Source organism: Cantharellus anzutake (assembly GCF_015039405.1).
Source record: "Cantharellus anzutake strain C23 chromosome Unknown EI90scaffold_10, whole genome shotgun sequence".
NCBI classification, from domain to species: Eukaryota; Fungi; Basidiomycota; class Agaricomycetes; order Cantharellales; family Hydnaceae; genus Cantharellus; species Cantharellus anzutake.
Window position 1 is genome coordinate 984,273 of NW_024066960.1, and position 14,915 is coordinate 999,187.

At 49.2% G+C, this 14,915-nt stretch overlaps 5 protein-coding genes across 5 annotated transcripts; 3 read left to right on the forward strand and 2 right to left on the reverse strand.

Annotated features, from left to right (window-relative positions):
- Positions 1-761: 761 nt before the first annotated feature.
- Positions 762-1,830, forward strand: EI90DRAFT_3287336 (uncharacterized protein; the record flags this gene model as incomplete). Its single annotated transcript, XM_039067049.1, has 4 exons — positions 762-971; positions 1,142-1,251; positions 1,347-1,475; positions 1,500-1,830. 4 exons carry the CDS (start codon positions 762-764, stop codon positions 1,729-1,731), a joined length of 681 nt encoding a protein of 226 aa, XP_038919694.1. The 3' UTR covers positions 1,732-1,830.
- A 2,815-nt stretch (positions 1,831-4,645) lies between these two features.
- On the forward strand, positions 4,646-5,668 carry EI90DRAFT_103420 (uncharacterized protein). Its single transcript, XM_039051427.1, has 4 exons — positions 4,646-4,741; positions 4,798-4,958; positions 5,015-5,123; positions 5,187-5,668. The coding sequence occupies exons 2-4, from the start codon at positions 4,898-4,900 to the stop codon at positions 5,443-5,445; spliced, it is 429 nt and encodes a 142-aa protein (XP_038919695.1). The 5' UTR covers positions 4,646-4,741; positions 4,798-4,897; the 3' UTR covers positions 5,446-5,668.
- A 26-nt stretch (positions 5,669-5,694) lies between these two features.
- On the reverse strand, positions 5,695-6,561 carry EI90DRAFT_3044642 (uncharacterized protein). Its single transcript, XM_039059349.1, has one exon. It carries the CDS (start codon positions 6,197-6,199, stop codon positions 5,891-5,893), a length of 309 nt encoding a protein of 102 aa, XP_038919696.1. The 5' UTR covers positions 6,200-6,561; the 3' UTR covers positions 5,695-5,890.
- Positions 6,562-7,794: 1,233 nt separating this feature from the next.
- Positions 7,795-9,832, forward strand: EI90DRAFT_3119365 (uncharacterized protein; the record flags this gene model as incomplete). The annotated part of the gene is made up of 5 exons (XM_039063208.1): positions 7,795-7,842; positions 7,921-7,968; positions 8,036-8,090; positions 8,137-8,273; positions 8,351-9,832. 5 exons carry the CDS (start codon positions 7,795-7,797, stop codon positions 9,830-9,832), a joined length of 1,770 nt encoding a protein of 589 aa, XP_038919697.1.
- A 938-nt stretch (positions 9,833-10,770) lies between these two features.
- Positions 10,771-13,496, reverse strand: EI90DRAFT_3013986 (uncharacterized protein; the record flags this gene model as incomplete). Its single annotated transcript, XM_039056722.1, has 12 exons — positions 10,771-10,845; positions 10,953-11,218; positions 11,335-11,491; positions 11,547-11,591; positions 11,642-11,712; positions 11,776-11,922; positions 11,964-12,215; positions 12,277-12,371; positions 12,448-12,857; positions 12,916-13,011; positions 13,169-13,282; positions 13,350-13,496. The coding sequence occupies 12 exons, from the start codon at positions 13,494-13,496 to the stop codon at positions 10,771-10,773; spliced, it is 1,875 nt and encodes a 624-aa protein (XP_038919698.1).
- Between the last annotated feature and the right edge of the window lie 1,419 nt (positions 13,497-14,915).

Here is a 14,915-nt window from a genome sequence, read left to right on the forward strand (position 1 = left end):
TGACCTTCTCCTTCAGGCCGTAACCTACTCGCATCGTTGGCCACGTTTATATCTTTCTTGACAAGTCTCCCAGTGATGCTGATCGTGGACGCGCCGCCGTTTGGGCATAGGTACATGTCCGGTTTATGCGGAGCATTGTCAGAACAAACACCATGCATAATTTCCTTCCGATTTGCTATTATTCTGCAGTTCGGCATGACAGTGAAACAATGTAGGTCACAGTGTAAGACCCAGTGGTAGTGGCGATGGTAGAGACCGGAGGTCTGGGCTAGCGATGTTCATAATAATTCAGGGCTCATCGATGAATCTTTTATTCACCGCCCCACTGGCAATCAACCAAGAGCACCAGCGGATCCTGTCGGCTTCTTTGATAACAAAACACGTTCTGTTATTGCTACCCAGTGAGACACCAGAACCGCTTCCTATTGGGAGGGAAATCATTTATTCCTCTCTTTACGTTAAGACAAAGAGCTCTACCAGCGATCTCCGTTCCCACCTTCCCTATGAAGGTTATCACAAGTTCTCCGTTCACCTTGATGAGATCTGATGCTATCAATTCGAAACATTACCTTCCACGTTCGGATGGCTAGCACATCCCTGGCCACAGGCTCCCAAAATGACACTATTCTGATGGATGGAAGTCATTCTCATACTTATGCATAAGGAAACGCGACTCCTCGTTATATAATGCATCAGCGATAGTTTCATTTCAATATGGGGGGCGGTCCATCGGCATTCTGAATGCAGCATACGCATGAACAATGCGAAAACTAGGCGAATATCAGATGGAATGGTTCCAAGGATGGACCAACTCCCCCTGTAACACATCTGAGGCTGAATTCGGGCAAATTTTTCTACCTGAATGGCGTCGTGGAGGGCCAACAAGTGAGAGCAATGGCGACAACAGCCGTGCCGTAAACTTGGGTGCCGTCACCACTGCCGTGCTTAACCACGCTGGTCATGCCCAGGTGGTATGAGTGCGACGTGGGCACGTTCCTCACAGGCTCGCACTCCCTTGAATATCGAATTTCAGCAGGAAACTAAGTGCAGAAAGGGAGAAATGAGATTTGATGATCGAACTGATCGAAGGCAGGGCCCGGCTTGCCTGACTAAGAGTTTATAATAATGATCATCAACACAGATGATCTTCCTGGCGGAAGCTCGCGCTGGACATAAAATCCGGCCTAGTGGCATCTCCGTGGACTATTCGATCCTACTGGGGCTTCCACATTCAGCGAGAACCAAGGCAATGTAAGTACAAATAATAGGCCAGAGGCACGATACATTTCATACCTAGAGACAAGATGGATGGGTGAAGACTCAACTATGCACTTAACGATATGAAGATATATTACTGCGGAACTGGCTAAATCCTCGCATCTGTCCTTGCTCGTGCAGTGGTACTCAACTACTGGGATATTACTTAGTTCCGTAACCAATCATGATCTGCGCCTGCAAATAGCGAATCCGGGACAGTAGATATGAACGTACTGGGCCAGCACAGTTCTGTGCCTGCTGTTTCAGCCGTCGGTCATGCAGCCCTTTTCAATAATAGATTACGTCCCAGTGAGGCGTTGGGGTGGGGCCAGGGCACATGACTACGGAGGCAGCGACAGAATAACCAAAAGGCCCGTCCGCAAGGCACCTGGGAATGGGAACGTTAGACTAAAAGAGAGCGTGCTACGCCTCCTAGCTTGGATACCAAACCACGGGAAGGCCAAGAAAATTTAGACAAAAGCGGACCAGCGACACACTATTATAGGATCTCGCATGGTCATGAACTCGTGGACGTGCGGGTGCTGTGGTAAAAGCCTAGTTTACGCGATACATAAAAGTATCAAACAATTGACCTACTCAGCTCGTCGACCGGGCCCGTACATTCGAGTATTCTCACCAAAGCGTTCACCTTCCTTCAGTGTGGACAGAGTTCACACATATAGTAACAACGATCCTTTGTCACGGCTCGAAGAAAACGGGGAAACGCAAAATGGCAGGTGTGTTCCACGGCATGAATGAAATGAAAATCCCGTTATATACGAGTATGATGAATATGTGAGGAACGATAAATTACATAAATTCGAGACCCTTTCAGGAAGTGCATGTTAGTGAGGCGTTCTGTTTTGATGTCGCGTGGGAGTCGCATGCAAGAGCGATCCCTTGGTCGGGAGAGCAACTGACCGGTTTGGTCGCTGCTGCCAGTGAAAAATCATCATTAATGTATGGAGAATGATTTGCCGATAACGTCTTCAAAAATTGGCTATGTGAATCAACTCGGAGTGAGTTGAATATGGCCGGAGGAATGGTTATAATCTGCTACGAAGTGGAGAGATAGCAACATTAGATCCTCTTTCTCCCTTGTCTCTGTTTCGCCTAGCTTTGCTTTGCCCCTTTCACCTCTCTTCGCTGCCCCTGTGTCGATTCTCAGCGTACAATTAGTAATATCTGGAACCAATGAGCCCTCATGGCTTACACCTCCTTGACCCCAGCATAGACTATGATCGTATCAACGTTCGAGTGAGCATATACTTATCTTTCTAACTTATCTAGTTCTTGAGATATTCAGCTGAACCAAATCCTTGTCCTATTATATTTTCTCTCCTATGCTCTCGATCCCAAATCTACCGGTACACTGCCAACTGCCCCACTCCGGTCATTGTTCGCTCGATGGACGCACAGATCGGAAGTCACGTTACGTTTTCTGAAGGCGAAGCCCTCACACAGGGCTTCGTCGATCGTATATGGCGAAAGGTGTGTAACGTTTCTTCCTTGCGCCATCTCCATGAACAAACTCTCACCGCACTGAATTGCCCCCCTCTTTATTTTCATTCTGTAACATGACTCATACTTGCAGCCCGAAGTCATTACCCCATGTGCATGGGTGTATGTGCCATCAAACGCCCACTTCAAAATAATCCCGTGCGCCCTCCTACTCTATATTCCTCCCCTACAGTTCGTTTAGCACTAGTTGTTCATAGGCTGTGTTGCCTCCTGGACCATTTGGGACGCCCGCTCTAGTGCGCCTCACCCTAGCGCGAAGAATCCACCCAGTCGCAAGTAATTCCCAATCGATGTGCCAGAACACAGCTGACAGATCCTCTCAAATATGCAGATTCAACTGTGGCGTCCGCTGGTTCGCTTCGACCGGCAAATTGAGATCATGAAGCATCATGGGCTGGTGCCCACCGATCGCCACAACGATCTCAATGTTGCCGGGGCATTCGGAGCCATCCAGCTATTTCCACCCTGCAACTCGCTGCCTCGCTCGTCCGTCGACGGACAGGCACTTCCAGCTTACTTAGGGGACGAAAGAGGGTGGTGGGGGGGATTAATGGGGCTCGTTTCTGGTCTTATGACAAAAGCACAGAGTCCTCAATTCGCATCATTCCGGGTATGTAGCCGACCCAAGATTGTTCTTCCCCGATCGCATTGCTCGCTTCGCCTCAACATATGCATTACCCACATCGATCATGCCACTCACTCCGGACTCTGATCACCTGAATATACCAGTCATGCTCAGTCTCGGGTCCCGAGCTCGAACCGCTATTTCTCCCAGCGCCCGTGTCATAAGTGGCAGACTTATGGATGAAGGTGACAATGACTTTCGGGAACGTACAAATTGCGTTATGAAGCGGCGATGGTTGCCATGTACACATCGCGGTTAGAGCCGGTTCATATCTTTTCGTCATTTATTCTGTTGTCGCTCTGCTACCCGGCTTCATCCCCGGTTTCTTCCTTCTCTGCATGTTTTCCCCGTTGGTGATTTCTGTTGTTCCTTCGTCCAATCGATGTCCATGTACCCGTGTATGTGTCTCTACTCCCACAATCTGAATGAGCTCAATTCAGAAGTGCTTCACGCAACAGCGTTTGCTTAACATCCTACTATGTCAATTGCTCGACCATGCTTCACAAGTTGCACCATACAACGATGTCATCTCGCCTGTCTCGGGCCCCTTCTGAGTTTGACGACGACTGGACTCTTATTCTGTACACCGCAACCCGTTAAATAGATCGCGGGAGTCCAGTGCCCTGATAGCAATGGCCATTCCAGTGGAGATTTGGATGCCCGGCAATGATACCGACGGCTGAGAGGTACATCTAGCGCTGCCTCAAACAAATGGGATCGCACAGACCAAATATGAGTCTAGGTCGCAGGAGCATAAATTGCAGCAGGTGAACTGTCCTGGCACAAGATGCAAAGGACAAGCGATGTCGAGTGCTGCGCATAGATGTTCTTATGATGAGCTGCACGTAGATACTAGTACTGGTAGTCTGGCATCACAGCGTCTCGTGGGGCCCGTAATAACTACTCAATTCATCTGGAAAAGCGTCGTGAGAGCTGGATCAGGAATCGGGAAGAATCACGCAATTTTCGCCAGTCATTTCTTCACCACAGAACATAAATCGTCCTCGGCGATGATCGTGTGCTCCAGTCGGATAAGCTCAATCCAGGTCGGAAGATCGCATCTGAGTCAGTTGAATCACGCGTGGGATCAACGATCTGGAGTTTTCAAGGAAAGCGCAGAGGGAGATGCCAGAGAAGCCTCAGAAACTGCCACCCTCAAACCCCAGTCGTAATACTGGTGGTGTTAGCTATCGGAGCAAACTTGTCTCTGCCAGGACGACAGAAAAGATGAAAACGTGACTAGGACTGCATGGAAGCTTCCGGCCGCTAGTTTGCGACACGCTTGCAAATGCTCAGGATCACCGCAAGGCAGAGGCGCCTGATACCATGGCCTAGAATGTTGAGCAGATGCTGCTTTATCTCTTTTTTTTTTGTGAAATCGGGAAATTCGACAGGCAGCCAAACTCCATGAGCCACGCATCTCATCACTGCATCTTTTGGCCAGAATATAAAATGCCATCAACCAACCAGTGATGGAGGCCCTCGAGGCACTCGATGTTAACACCAATAATCATTCCACTCGTATTTAGCTCGCGTGTTTTATTGGCCATCCACTGCTTCCTAAGTGCCACTCCAATGTCTTGCGACCAATTTGCTCATTCTCCAACCCAGCCCAGCGATCCAAATGCCACTTGTCCTGCGAATTTAGCCATCGGCATCTTAGGAGACACGATTTCAGTCTTACGCAACTTCGAAGAGAGAGAGAGACGCAAAAATTAAGGTGGAGCACTTGGGACAACTGATCGGGCTCACGACCGTGCTTCTCTCTGTTCGTGATCTCAAGGGCCGTCTGGAGAACTTGGAAAGTAGTGCCAAGCGGGAGTCAAATGAGAGGGGTCAACGGGGATCACCCGTGTCCAAGTCAAAACGCCCCCGTCGCTCCAACCGTTCTCCTAACGTTGCGCAGACAGCCTCAGCGGACCGCGAGACTCCATTTCTTATGTCTCTCAGAAGGTGTGCGAGATATCAACTCCAGGACAGCAATGGCCAATCCCAAATCTCGCATCCTCCCCCCCCCAGGTTCTAGCGCTAACATGCAATAGTATTCAGAATGATCATACGGTGTGTACGATACTCTCGTGCTGCTTTGCAAACTTCTGGTACGGAAGAATGAAAAACGGGAATACGTTCAGTGTCCTCCAACATTCGCAGTCGCTCGCGGGTGGCTCGTTCGCGGGCAGCGAAACCAGCAAGTCGTCGATTGAAAGTATTCACACCAAATAGATCAGAGAAAACGCCCGGATTCTTCTAGAAACCTATCTCCTTGCCGACTTTGTTGATCTCCGTTTCGACGCAGTTGACGACCTCACCCCGATCCCAACAATAGCCAATAGATCCGTGCTTTGTCACACGGTACGCCGCCTCAATCTTGGAGTCATCATTTCACAAGCGAGAGGAATAAGTCCAGGAGTAGGAGAAAGGTGCTCTCTGTACCTGTCGAGTGCCAGGCTTGAATATCAACCTCAACGTGCGACGAAATTTTTGGGTTCAAAATGACCAATGAACGCAAGTGGAGGTGAACTCGGTGGGGCAACCAGCCGAATGAGGCAGGACCCTCAGAAATGGAGCGATCATCTGGCAGTTAGGTGCCCTAAAACCAGTCGCACGGCTGATACAACCCTGGGCCCACGCGGGTAGAATTTCGGGAGCAACGGGAAAATCAAATGGACCATCTGGAGAATCGAATCCTTCGCCCAAATCTCGCTTCACCTGATGGTTCGTGAAGTCAGCTCCTGCGCCGACGTACTCACCCTCACCGGTGGCAAAGAGGACGTATATGATTGATTGGACCGCCATGTCGACAGCACAGCAGAGGACAATTGGGATGTACTCGTGGCTGACGATGGCCGTGATTTCTGGGGAGATATTCAGGGAGCGGGACTGGGCAATAGGCAAGGAGTGATGACAGACTGGAAAGAAAGGAAGGAGCTAAGTGGTGCGTATCTGTGTTCCGCAACGTGCGAATGGTGATCCTGAGGGAATCACCCATCTCTTGTCTGACAAAGTGTGTTGACTTGTTCTCCAAATGTCCACGTACACTCATCTACCAAGCGTCCTCGTGTTCACATCTCTGAAGGCGGTAGTGAGACGCATACGGGCAGTAGAGACGTAGTAGGCTTTCTAGCTCGGGAGAGACTCCACCGTAAATTTCACCACAGGCTGGCGCACACAGTCACGCCAGAGACGATTGACAGTCCCCCAAATTCGCAGTGGAAGCACCGAGTCCCGTTGTTGTAGATTCTGAAACTGCTCCGACCCTCTTGCGGCCCCGATACCGAACATGAATGCTGGTTATGACTAGAAACATGGCGCAGACGAGAATATAGTGGGCTAGTTGGGGCATCGGTGTCAGCACTCGCGAGGCTATTAGGCCTCAACGGATCCGCCAAACTGGTGTTTAATTGTTTCTGAACTTTCCGAATTTCTGCGGCAACCTGGGTTGCAACAGCTTCCGGAGGTGACATAATGAGCGGAGAGTCCGCTTGATCTATGCATGAGACCCAAATTGAATACGGGGCCCCGTAAGAGTTAATTAAAAAGGCGCCCTTCCCGACAATATTGTGTGTTACGCTTCGGGACTGACGCTGATTTGATGGAAAAACGTTTACCAGATTTGACCCACGGCCGAGCAATTAGCTAGGAATATAGCCATTCGGCATTGTTGTTCAAGCTGACGCGTTAATCGTAATCAGTTCGTCCACATACCATGGGTGGGACGAGGTGCAGAATTAAATATAATATTGATGGGAAAAGCAAACACCACGAACGCGTTAGGGAAAAGCACAGCAGAGTGTAAGAGCAGTGTAAGCTTTTAGCCGCCCACTTCATTGGATAGCACCGGAGGAAATCATAGTGCCTCTGGGGGAATGGGCTGTGCGCGATCGGACCGCTGGAGATATAGCATTTCAGCCCCAATGGTCCTCTGGCGTACGGTTTCGGGGATGCTAGGGCCACAAATTGATTATGGTGGTCCCAGTAAGAGACAGTTGCCGCTGCGCTGGTCAATGCAAGCAGCCTGAGAGTTGGCAATTTAGAGTCATCCCCGCACAATAAGAAAAACTCGAGAAAGCCCCTAGACTCGGTCGAAATAAAGTGGCGTCATTGTAGAATTTGGAATCTCATGGCCACGTTAGCAGCGGAGATGCTGCTTCTAAGCGCAGGAAAGTGTGGAACCGTGCCAATATGAATGCATGTGCAAAAAACAAATGTGTCGTTAGCAGCACGGCCACGGCACAGCATGCAACGGATCCTTATCTCCTTCAAAATTCTAGTCTTCATCAGCTTGTTACAGGCACCCTTCTCGCCCATCTGCTGTACTTGACTATCTTCCCCTCCTTTTCCATCACTTGGACGTCACTTCACGAGCGCTACCTGCACTCTACGTTACCTGCATGAAGTGCTTCGTGTCCGCGTCACTGGCGCTTGCTGGCCTCGCTTTTGTGGGCGCTACGAATCACGAGGCAAGCAGAAGAGGTAGCTCTGGTCCTTTCCAGCGTATCCTAATTTCGACTCCATAGGTTCAAGTAGGCCAAGATGGTCAGCTGGTCTATTACCCTCAGTATATCGTACGTAGCTCCTATGCGCTCATGTTACTGACGCACTCATTCACGCGATGCCATCGTCACTTACCAGACAGCCGAGCAAGGCGACATCGTAAACTTCATATTTTCAAATAAAAATCACACCGGTATGTCCTGCGCCAGCCAAGATAACCCGTACTGATTCTTCATTAGTGACACAGTCATCCTTCGATTCCCCTTGCAGCAAACTCCTCGGGACTGATGGTATCACTCCAGTTGGTTTGGACACGGGCTTCGTCCCAATTGCAGCTGGCCAAAGCCCTGTTATTTTCAACTATACAGTCAATACCGTATGGCATTCGTTTTTTTTTTTTTTCAGAATATTTGGGCATCTTGCTGACCCTCTCGTGTCTGGAAAAATGGTTAGACGGATCCCCTCTGGTTTTACTGCAAGCAACAGGGTCACTGCCGGAAGGGTATGGTTTTCGCTATCAACCCTCCTGCCACTGGGAATCATACGTTCGAGAATTTTCTGGCAAACGCGGAAAACAACGCAACCAACACCAACACTACCGGGAATATCATCGATGTGGTTGTGGGTGCCAATGGCACACTTACATTTAGTCCTCCGTTTGTAAACGCCCAACTTGGTGACGAGGTCCGTTTTACGTTCGTGTCGAAAAATCACACCGTCACACAATCGACCTTCGAGAATCCGTGCACACCCCAGCTTGGGCCCGATGGTCAAAATGTGACTAGCTTCGACACAGGTTTTGTCCCTGTCGCAAATGGCTCAACCCCCATCCAAAAATCGTTTAACGTTTCCCAAAGCGGTCCACTATGGTTTTACTGTCGCCAGACTGGTCATTGCTCTAAGGGAATGGTGTTTGCTATTAATCCCGATACAACGGGCGAACACACCTTTGCCAATTTCCATCAGAAGGCTCTCGACACTAATCCCAACGGCACAACTAAGATAATTGATGTCTTGGTTGGTAGTGGAGGCTCGTTAACGTTCTCCCCTCCTTCCATCAATGCCACGGCAGGAGATGAAATCCGGGTTACCTTCGCCTCAAAGAACCACACTCTCACTCAATCCTCGTTCGAACAGCCGTGCACTCGGCCGGTCGGTCCTGATGGGCTTACCCCAACCGGGTTCGATTCGGGCTTCATGCCCGTTGAAAACAGTACTCTACCCCAAATATCATTCATTATGCCTCAGACAGATGCGCCATTGTGGTTCTTCTGTCGTCAAACCGGACACTGCGGGAAAGGAATGGTGTTCGCGATAAACGCACCTTCTACTGGAAATCAAACCTTTGAACTATTTCAACAACATGCCATCTCGACTGGTGGCGGTTCATTGAACGGCACGGGCCCCAGTCTTATCGGTGGTGCATTGGGAGACAACGAATCCGGTCATCCAAATGACAAAGAGCATCATTCTAAGTCGGCCAGGACGACCTTACTCATCACTCTGGGTGTCATGGGCGGTCTCCTTTGTTTGACTTCCATCGCTGCCTTCGTCATCATCCGTCGTCGTCGTGCCTCGTCTCGTGGTATATACGCCCGTGCCGCCGCCCACGATAGGGACGATACCGATGCGTTCGACTACGACTTCGACCAGGCGGAACGTAAAGGCTTCACCGTTCTAGGAACGAGCCGCGGTGTTAACGGTAGTGGGTTTACCGTCATCAGGGGCAACGATGCGAATCAGAGTGCGGTGACATTAAAGTACACTGATGAGCTGATCGAGGGGGAGAAAGAAACGTATTACCGTCACGACGAGCACGATGACGATGAGAAAGGTAGGATGGTCAAAACAACTCATGGCAATACGTATAGCGATCCATATGATCCACCATCCGGTGCTGTCATTGGGTCGTATACGGGTAGGACACACAGCTAGGGGAAAGGAATTGGGGAGGGGAGGATTAACAGTGAAGTGAAATCCTGCTTGCTTCCGCCAAATTTCCGTTCGGTCATTTGGGACAATGGACTTAGCCTGGGTACCTCCGTCATCGATGTGTTTCTCATACATATCTGGGCTAGATATGTAATTCATTTTCTTTAGGGGAACTGAGTATTCGTGGTTATTTACAGCGAAAATGTAGAGAAGAATGATGACAAGAAAATTAAGAATGGTGACAGTCGTTCACAAGCAGCTTTGGTCTGCAATTCTGAGCAACAAATCGAACGGGCAGTTGCCCTAAAGAAATGGTTGCAGGTATGCGGGGAGCTAGGGTCAAGCAGGCGCAAGAAAAATCACCAGCAGGATTCAGTCCTTTGAAGTTTTTAGCTATAAAAGTGTATATATGGCCTTCCAAAGCAGGTTATACATAGATTCCAACGCTATGGAGTTGCAAAGGAAGCTGGCGAGACATCTTTTGCCAGGCGATCCAAAGAAAGCAAAGAGAAGAGCGAAATCTAAAGGGTTATAATACCCGTATATATACACATTGTATTATAAAGGAAATTTAGATGTTGAGTTAGAGGGTTACAATATGGCATATACATGCAATGTCCGCAAAAACGAAAGCGAAAATCAATCCGTGCACAGGGATGTGAAGTCGGCCGACAGCTAATGCTGTTCCGGGGCTATAATCCGCTGACCTCACGATGTCGAAACTCCGTCGTGATGTGTCTTGCCAATTATCTCCCCAGATAAATTCAGGAGCAGTTCGGAGGTCAGCTGTCGAGTTTTATGCATATAACGAAGGCGTTCAAGATAGATATCTATGGGCAATTCAGCGACGGTTCAGTTTAGAACGGGCAATTGTTTTATTATTGAGTGTCGATCAATACTCACTGACGTGAGGGTGCCACGATGTGATGCGCGAGAGACTTTTACAAATGATAGAGAGGTTTTGATGGGCCTGATGCAAGCGTTGCATTTGATGTGCATTCTGTGGAGGATCGTTCCTAAATATGTCACGTAGGCACATTTCGGCTGCCTTATAGTAAGAAGGCTGCGAACGATATTAGTGTTGAGAAACTCTCCAGAAGAAACCTCAAAACCAATGACTTACAGCGAGACATGCATGAGAGTACAGTTTCGACTTGTCGCCTATTTGGTCGGCCTCCATGGCCATCTTGTTCGCAAAGAAAATGCATTGCTCATATGCCGCTTCGTTCTTGTCCGCCTCGATCTGATATAGAATGATAATGGAGGTATAGGTGGTAACGCGGACGCGCGCGATAGATGTATTAACAGTCTTCTTGGAATCAAGCTCCCCAGGTTGGAGCTCACGGAGATCCGAAAGAGGTGGAAGAGTTGCGTTAAAACGCTCGAGGGCTTGTAAAACAGAGAAATGCAACCTATAAAACGCATCGTCCGGGGGGTGATCTTCGTGGTCCACAAAACGTCAACAAGGGCTGCTCGAGCTCATCTGTGATGATCGGATGACACACTTTCACTAAATTGTAGAACACAGAAACACTGCTCCATCAGGGCATTGGATTTCGCGTGGAGGGCGAGCTGGGAATCGTTCGCAACATTCGTAGATTCCGTCCCATGAATAAACAACTCCGCAACAGAATCTGTTGTCCACGCGTCCAGTGAAGGATTCTACAAAGATCATATAAGTTGATGGTAATTTGGAAAGGCTTTTTTGGAATCGAACCTCCATGATCTCGTCCTGGGATCTCGGCCAAACCGTTGTGATACCCTTGCGGGCAAGTCAGAATCCGATAGTCATCTCGCATAATTTTTGCTCACTTGGCGATCGTGATCCCATATCGCATACGGAAGCCCTATCGCCAAGCTTAGCCGCCTGTCTAGTACATAAACTGGAGCATATGATAGGAAGAACCGTCACCATCAAGGTAACCATCGCAACACATCGTACTCACTTGACCACCAGAGAGAAATGCGTTCCCCTAGATGAATGGCGTCTTCCACAGGACCCAAAAGGCCACCCAAAGCTCTACTTTGCATGAAGTAATGGCCCGGATTGCTGATACTATTGAGTCCACACGCAACTGCAAAGTGGACAGTGGCTGGAGGGTACAAGATAGAATATCGTGCTCAATGAACGGACCCATAATGACACCGAGACAATGCTCACTGCTGCAGAGGTTATGCGCTGAGACTATTTTGCTTTTTCGAGAGTAAACGCATATAGTAAGGACGCAAGCCCATAGATGGTGTTCAAGACGGTCAACAAATGCAATAGAGGCATGGTTAGCTTCCAAGGTGCGGTGAAGAAAGAGGTCCTCCAAGGGCTTAAAATCAGGTGAGATCGAACATGCGGCGAGGTAGATGGCATTCAGAAGGGAGTGGTGTAGAGAATCTGATGCATATAGGTTAATATAAAGCTTGCGAGGGAAAAAGGTTGAGTACGATGTGCACACCTGGGTGATCCGGAGGAAGAATTATTCTCTCTTCAAGCCGTTGAGTATTCATGAAGAAAAAGAACTCCGACCTGTGACGGAGGAGTACTTGGAGCCTGTTTACAGAAGGCAATTATTAAACCGTCAAATGTGAAGTGGCATCGGTATGTGAGTGAATGATCAAACACATACAGTTGCTGCCGAAGGCCCGGAGGGACATCCTCATCAGGATTCCAAGCTTGAAGTCCATTGAGCATGGCATAATTCGGCACCGCTGACGAGTAAGTTGGCTGATTCCCAGGGCTAGCAGTCACTGCCCTCATCGCTGGTGGTTCATAGGTGAGGCGAGGTGAGGGGTAATAGGGCAACAATGGATCTGACTCTGCTAGCCCAGTGTCCTCGACAATGGAAGGCGAATTTTCCATGCTTGCCGGGACCGTGCTCGAACTTGATGCCAGTTGAGCGTGGAATTGCACTTGGTGAAGACGTTGCTCGAGGTCGTTGAGCCTATCTTCTAATTTTTGGGATTTGCTCTCCGAATACCGGCACTCGCGCCCTACCCGCTCGCAGCTACTGCAAACCGGCTTGACAGCATTACACCTCTACCATTGTATGTCAATCACGGAACGCCTGGGACACCAGCTTTCGAGAGGGACCTACTATTTTGTGTTTGCGACATGCATAGCACGCTTGGCCGCGTCCGAGAGGATTGATGACGACCCTCATGAGAGTAGAGATTGATGGTGAGGAAGAGAACTGAGGGGACAATGTCGATGACAGCTAGCAGGTTCTAATACCCTTTTTTTTTCCATTGCCAATCACTGTATAAGAGGCGGACTTCGAAGGTTAACATAAAGGGACTGGGCCGGATTAGCCGTTCGAAGGACACTTGTGGCGCCAGTCATTGATCGACCTTTTGAGACGCGGCGATGCTGGTTGTATCAGTGGCTGTGACCAAAGGATAAAGGCGTCGGTTACACTTTTCAGGAACGAGCGCTGACTGGAATCCTGGGGCATAATCGCGATGCTGATGACCAATAATCGCCAGCATCACTTCCCACGAATCACAACCACAAGGCCTGGGCAAACCGCACCGAGTCCAGCAGCATTTCGATTGTAAATTCCCAGTATTGGATGCTCGCCCCGACCCCCGACACGTTACCACCACTAGTACGCGTTCGTAGCAACATCGGCTTGCCAACGTGCTCAAGAGGTGCCATTGATGAATTGTCCTTGGTCATTAAGTTTACCGGGGATTTCCCACTGCGTGATGCCACAAGCCATCGGTCCGTTTCCGGGGTTGGCCTGAAGGTTGAATTCGATCAATAGGACGAGGGTCCAAAGAGCGCGGTGGCTTGATGTCCTAGCTGCGTCCCCCCGATTTAGAGACTTCCCTTCTGGTGATGAAGCGGCGTTGATTGAACGAATACCCCATGGTCCTTCGTGCTGTTATCATTGCAAAACTATTCACCATACAGACGACAGGAAAGCCTAGGCTAATATAATCCGTCATCGAAATACCTGAAATCGGTAGCCTTGCTAACAAACCAGCAAGATTTTCCATGGAAATCGACTCAGATACTTGGCACTGACCAAGATCAAAAATTAGTAGTATAGTATTCGAATGCGGGATAGTGCGTGTTTGGGCTGCATCGAAGAAATGCCATCAGTGATATGATATGCACTAGCGTTTGGTATGCGTGACCCCCCTTTCTGGAAAGCTACATAAGAAAGTGCAGCTTGCATTGATCCTACCTAACTGAACGACGATACGATTGACCCGCATTCAAACCGGATCACATCTAATGTCCCCGCGACTTGGATTTTTCCCAAACAGGCACAAGTCCACATGCATCTCTCACCCGTGAGCCCCCGGCTCTCGGGATATTTGGGCCATCGCATCACCACTGTCATCGCCATCCTCGCGGTTTGACGATCCCTGTCTACAATCCAACCTCATCAGAGTCAACGGGAAAGTTGCGCGCCTTTCTCTCTGATTGCCATGGTATGGGCGTAACGGTGGCGAAGCTGTGCACAATGTGGATTCAAACTGACTCATGGCGTCTTTGAATAAGTGGTCAGGCTGTTGCCTTCTGTTGCGCGTGCACTACGCGTAAATATTGAATGATTGCTTGTGGGCAGATATTAAATGAACAAATCTTAACTTGGAATCCACATTTGACAGGGTCGTCAACAGGGCGCTAGAGCATAACTAGGATTCGCAAAGTGTACGAGTCCAAACCTTCCCCAAATCGAACTCCGGCCAGAAGAGCTTCTAGTAGTAGGAACGTAGACTGGACCTCATATGACTTTGTCTACTAGAAATCTACTCAAATATGTTAAATCGTCATCAAGATGTAATAATCCCAAGTCTACATGTTCGCCCCTGGAACGGGGTGAATAAGGACCAGGTGGCGGACCCGGCGGAGCATTGCCTTCGCCTGACATCGATCGTTCCTACCGAAGCTGTAAATGAGAACGGAGACGGAACGGAAGTCAGCATTACCGTTCCGGATAGAGGGTTCTAGCCGTAACCTCGTTGCGATCCGGAGAAGCGAGGGCGGTGGTCGATTACTAAGCGCCCATTTCAGTTCCGTTGAATTGTACAGCCACTTCCGTTGGAACCGGTCAGTTTCTGTTTCTCAACACTACCATCCGAT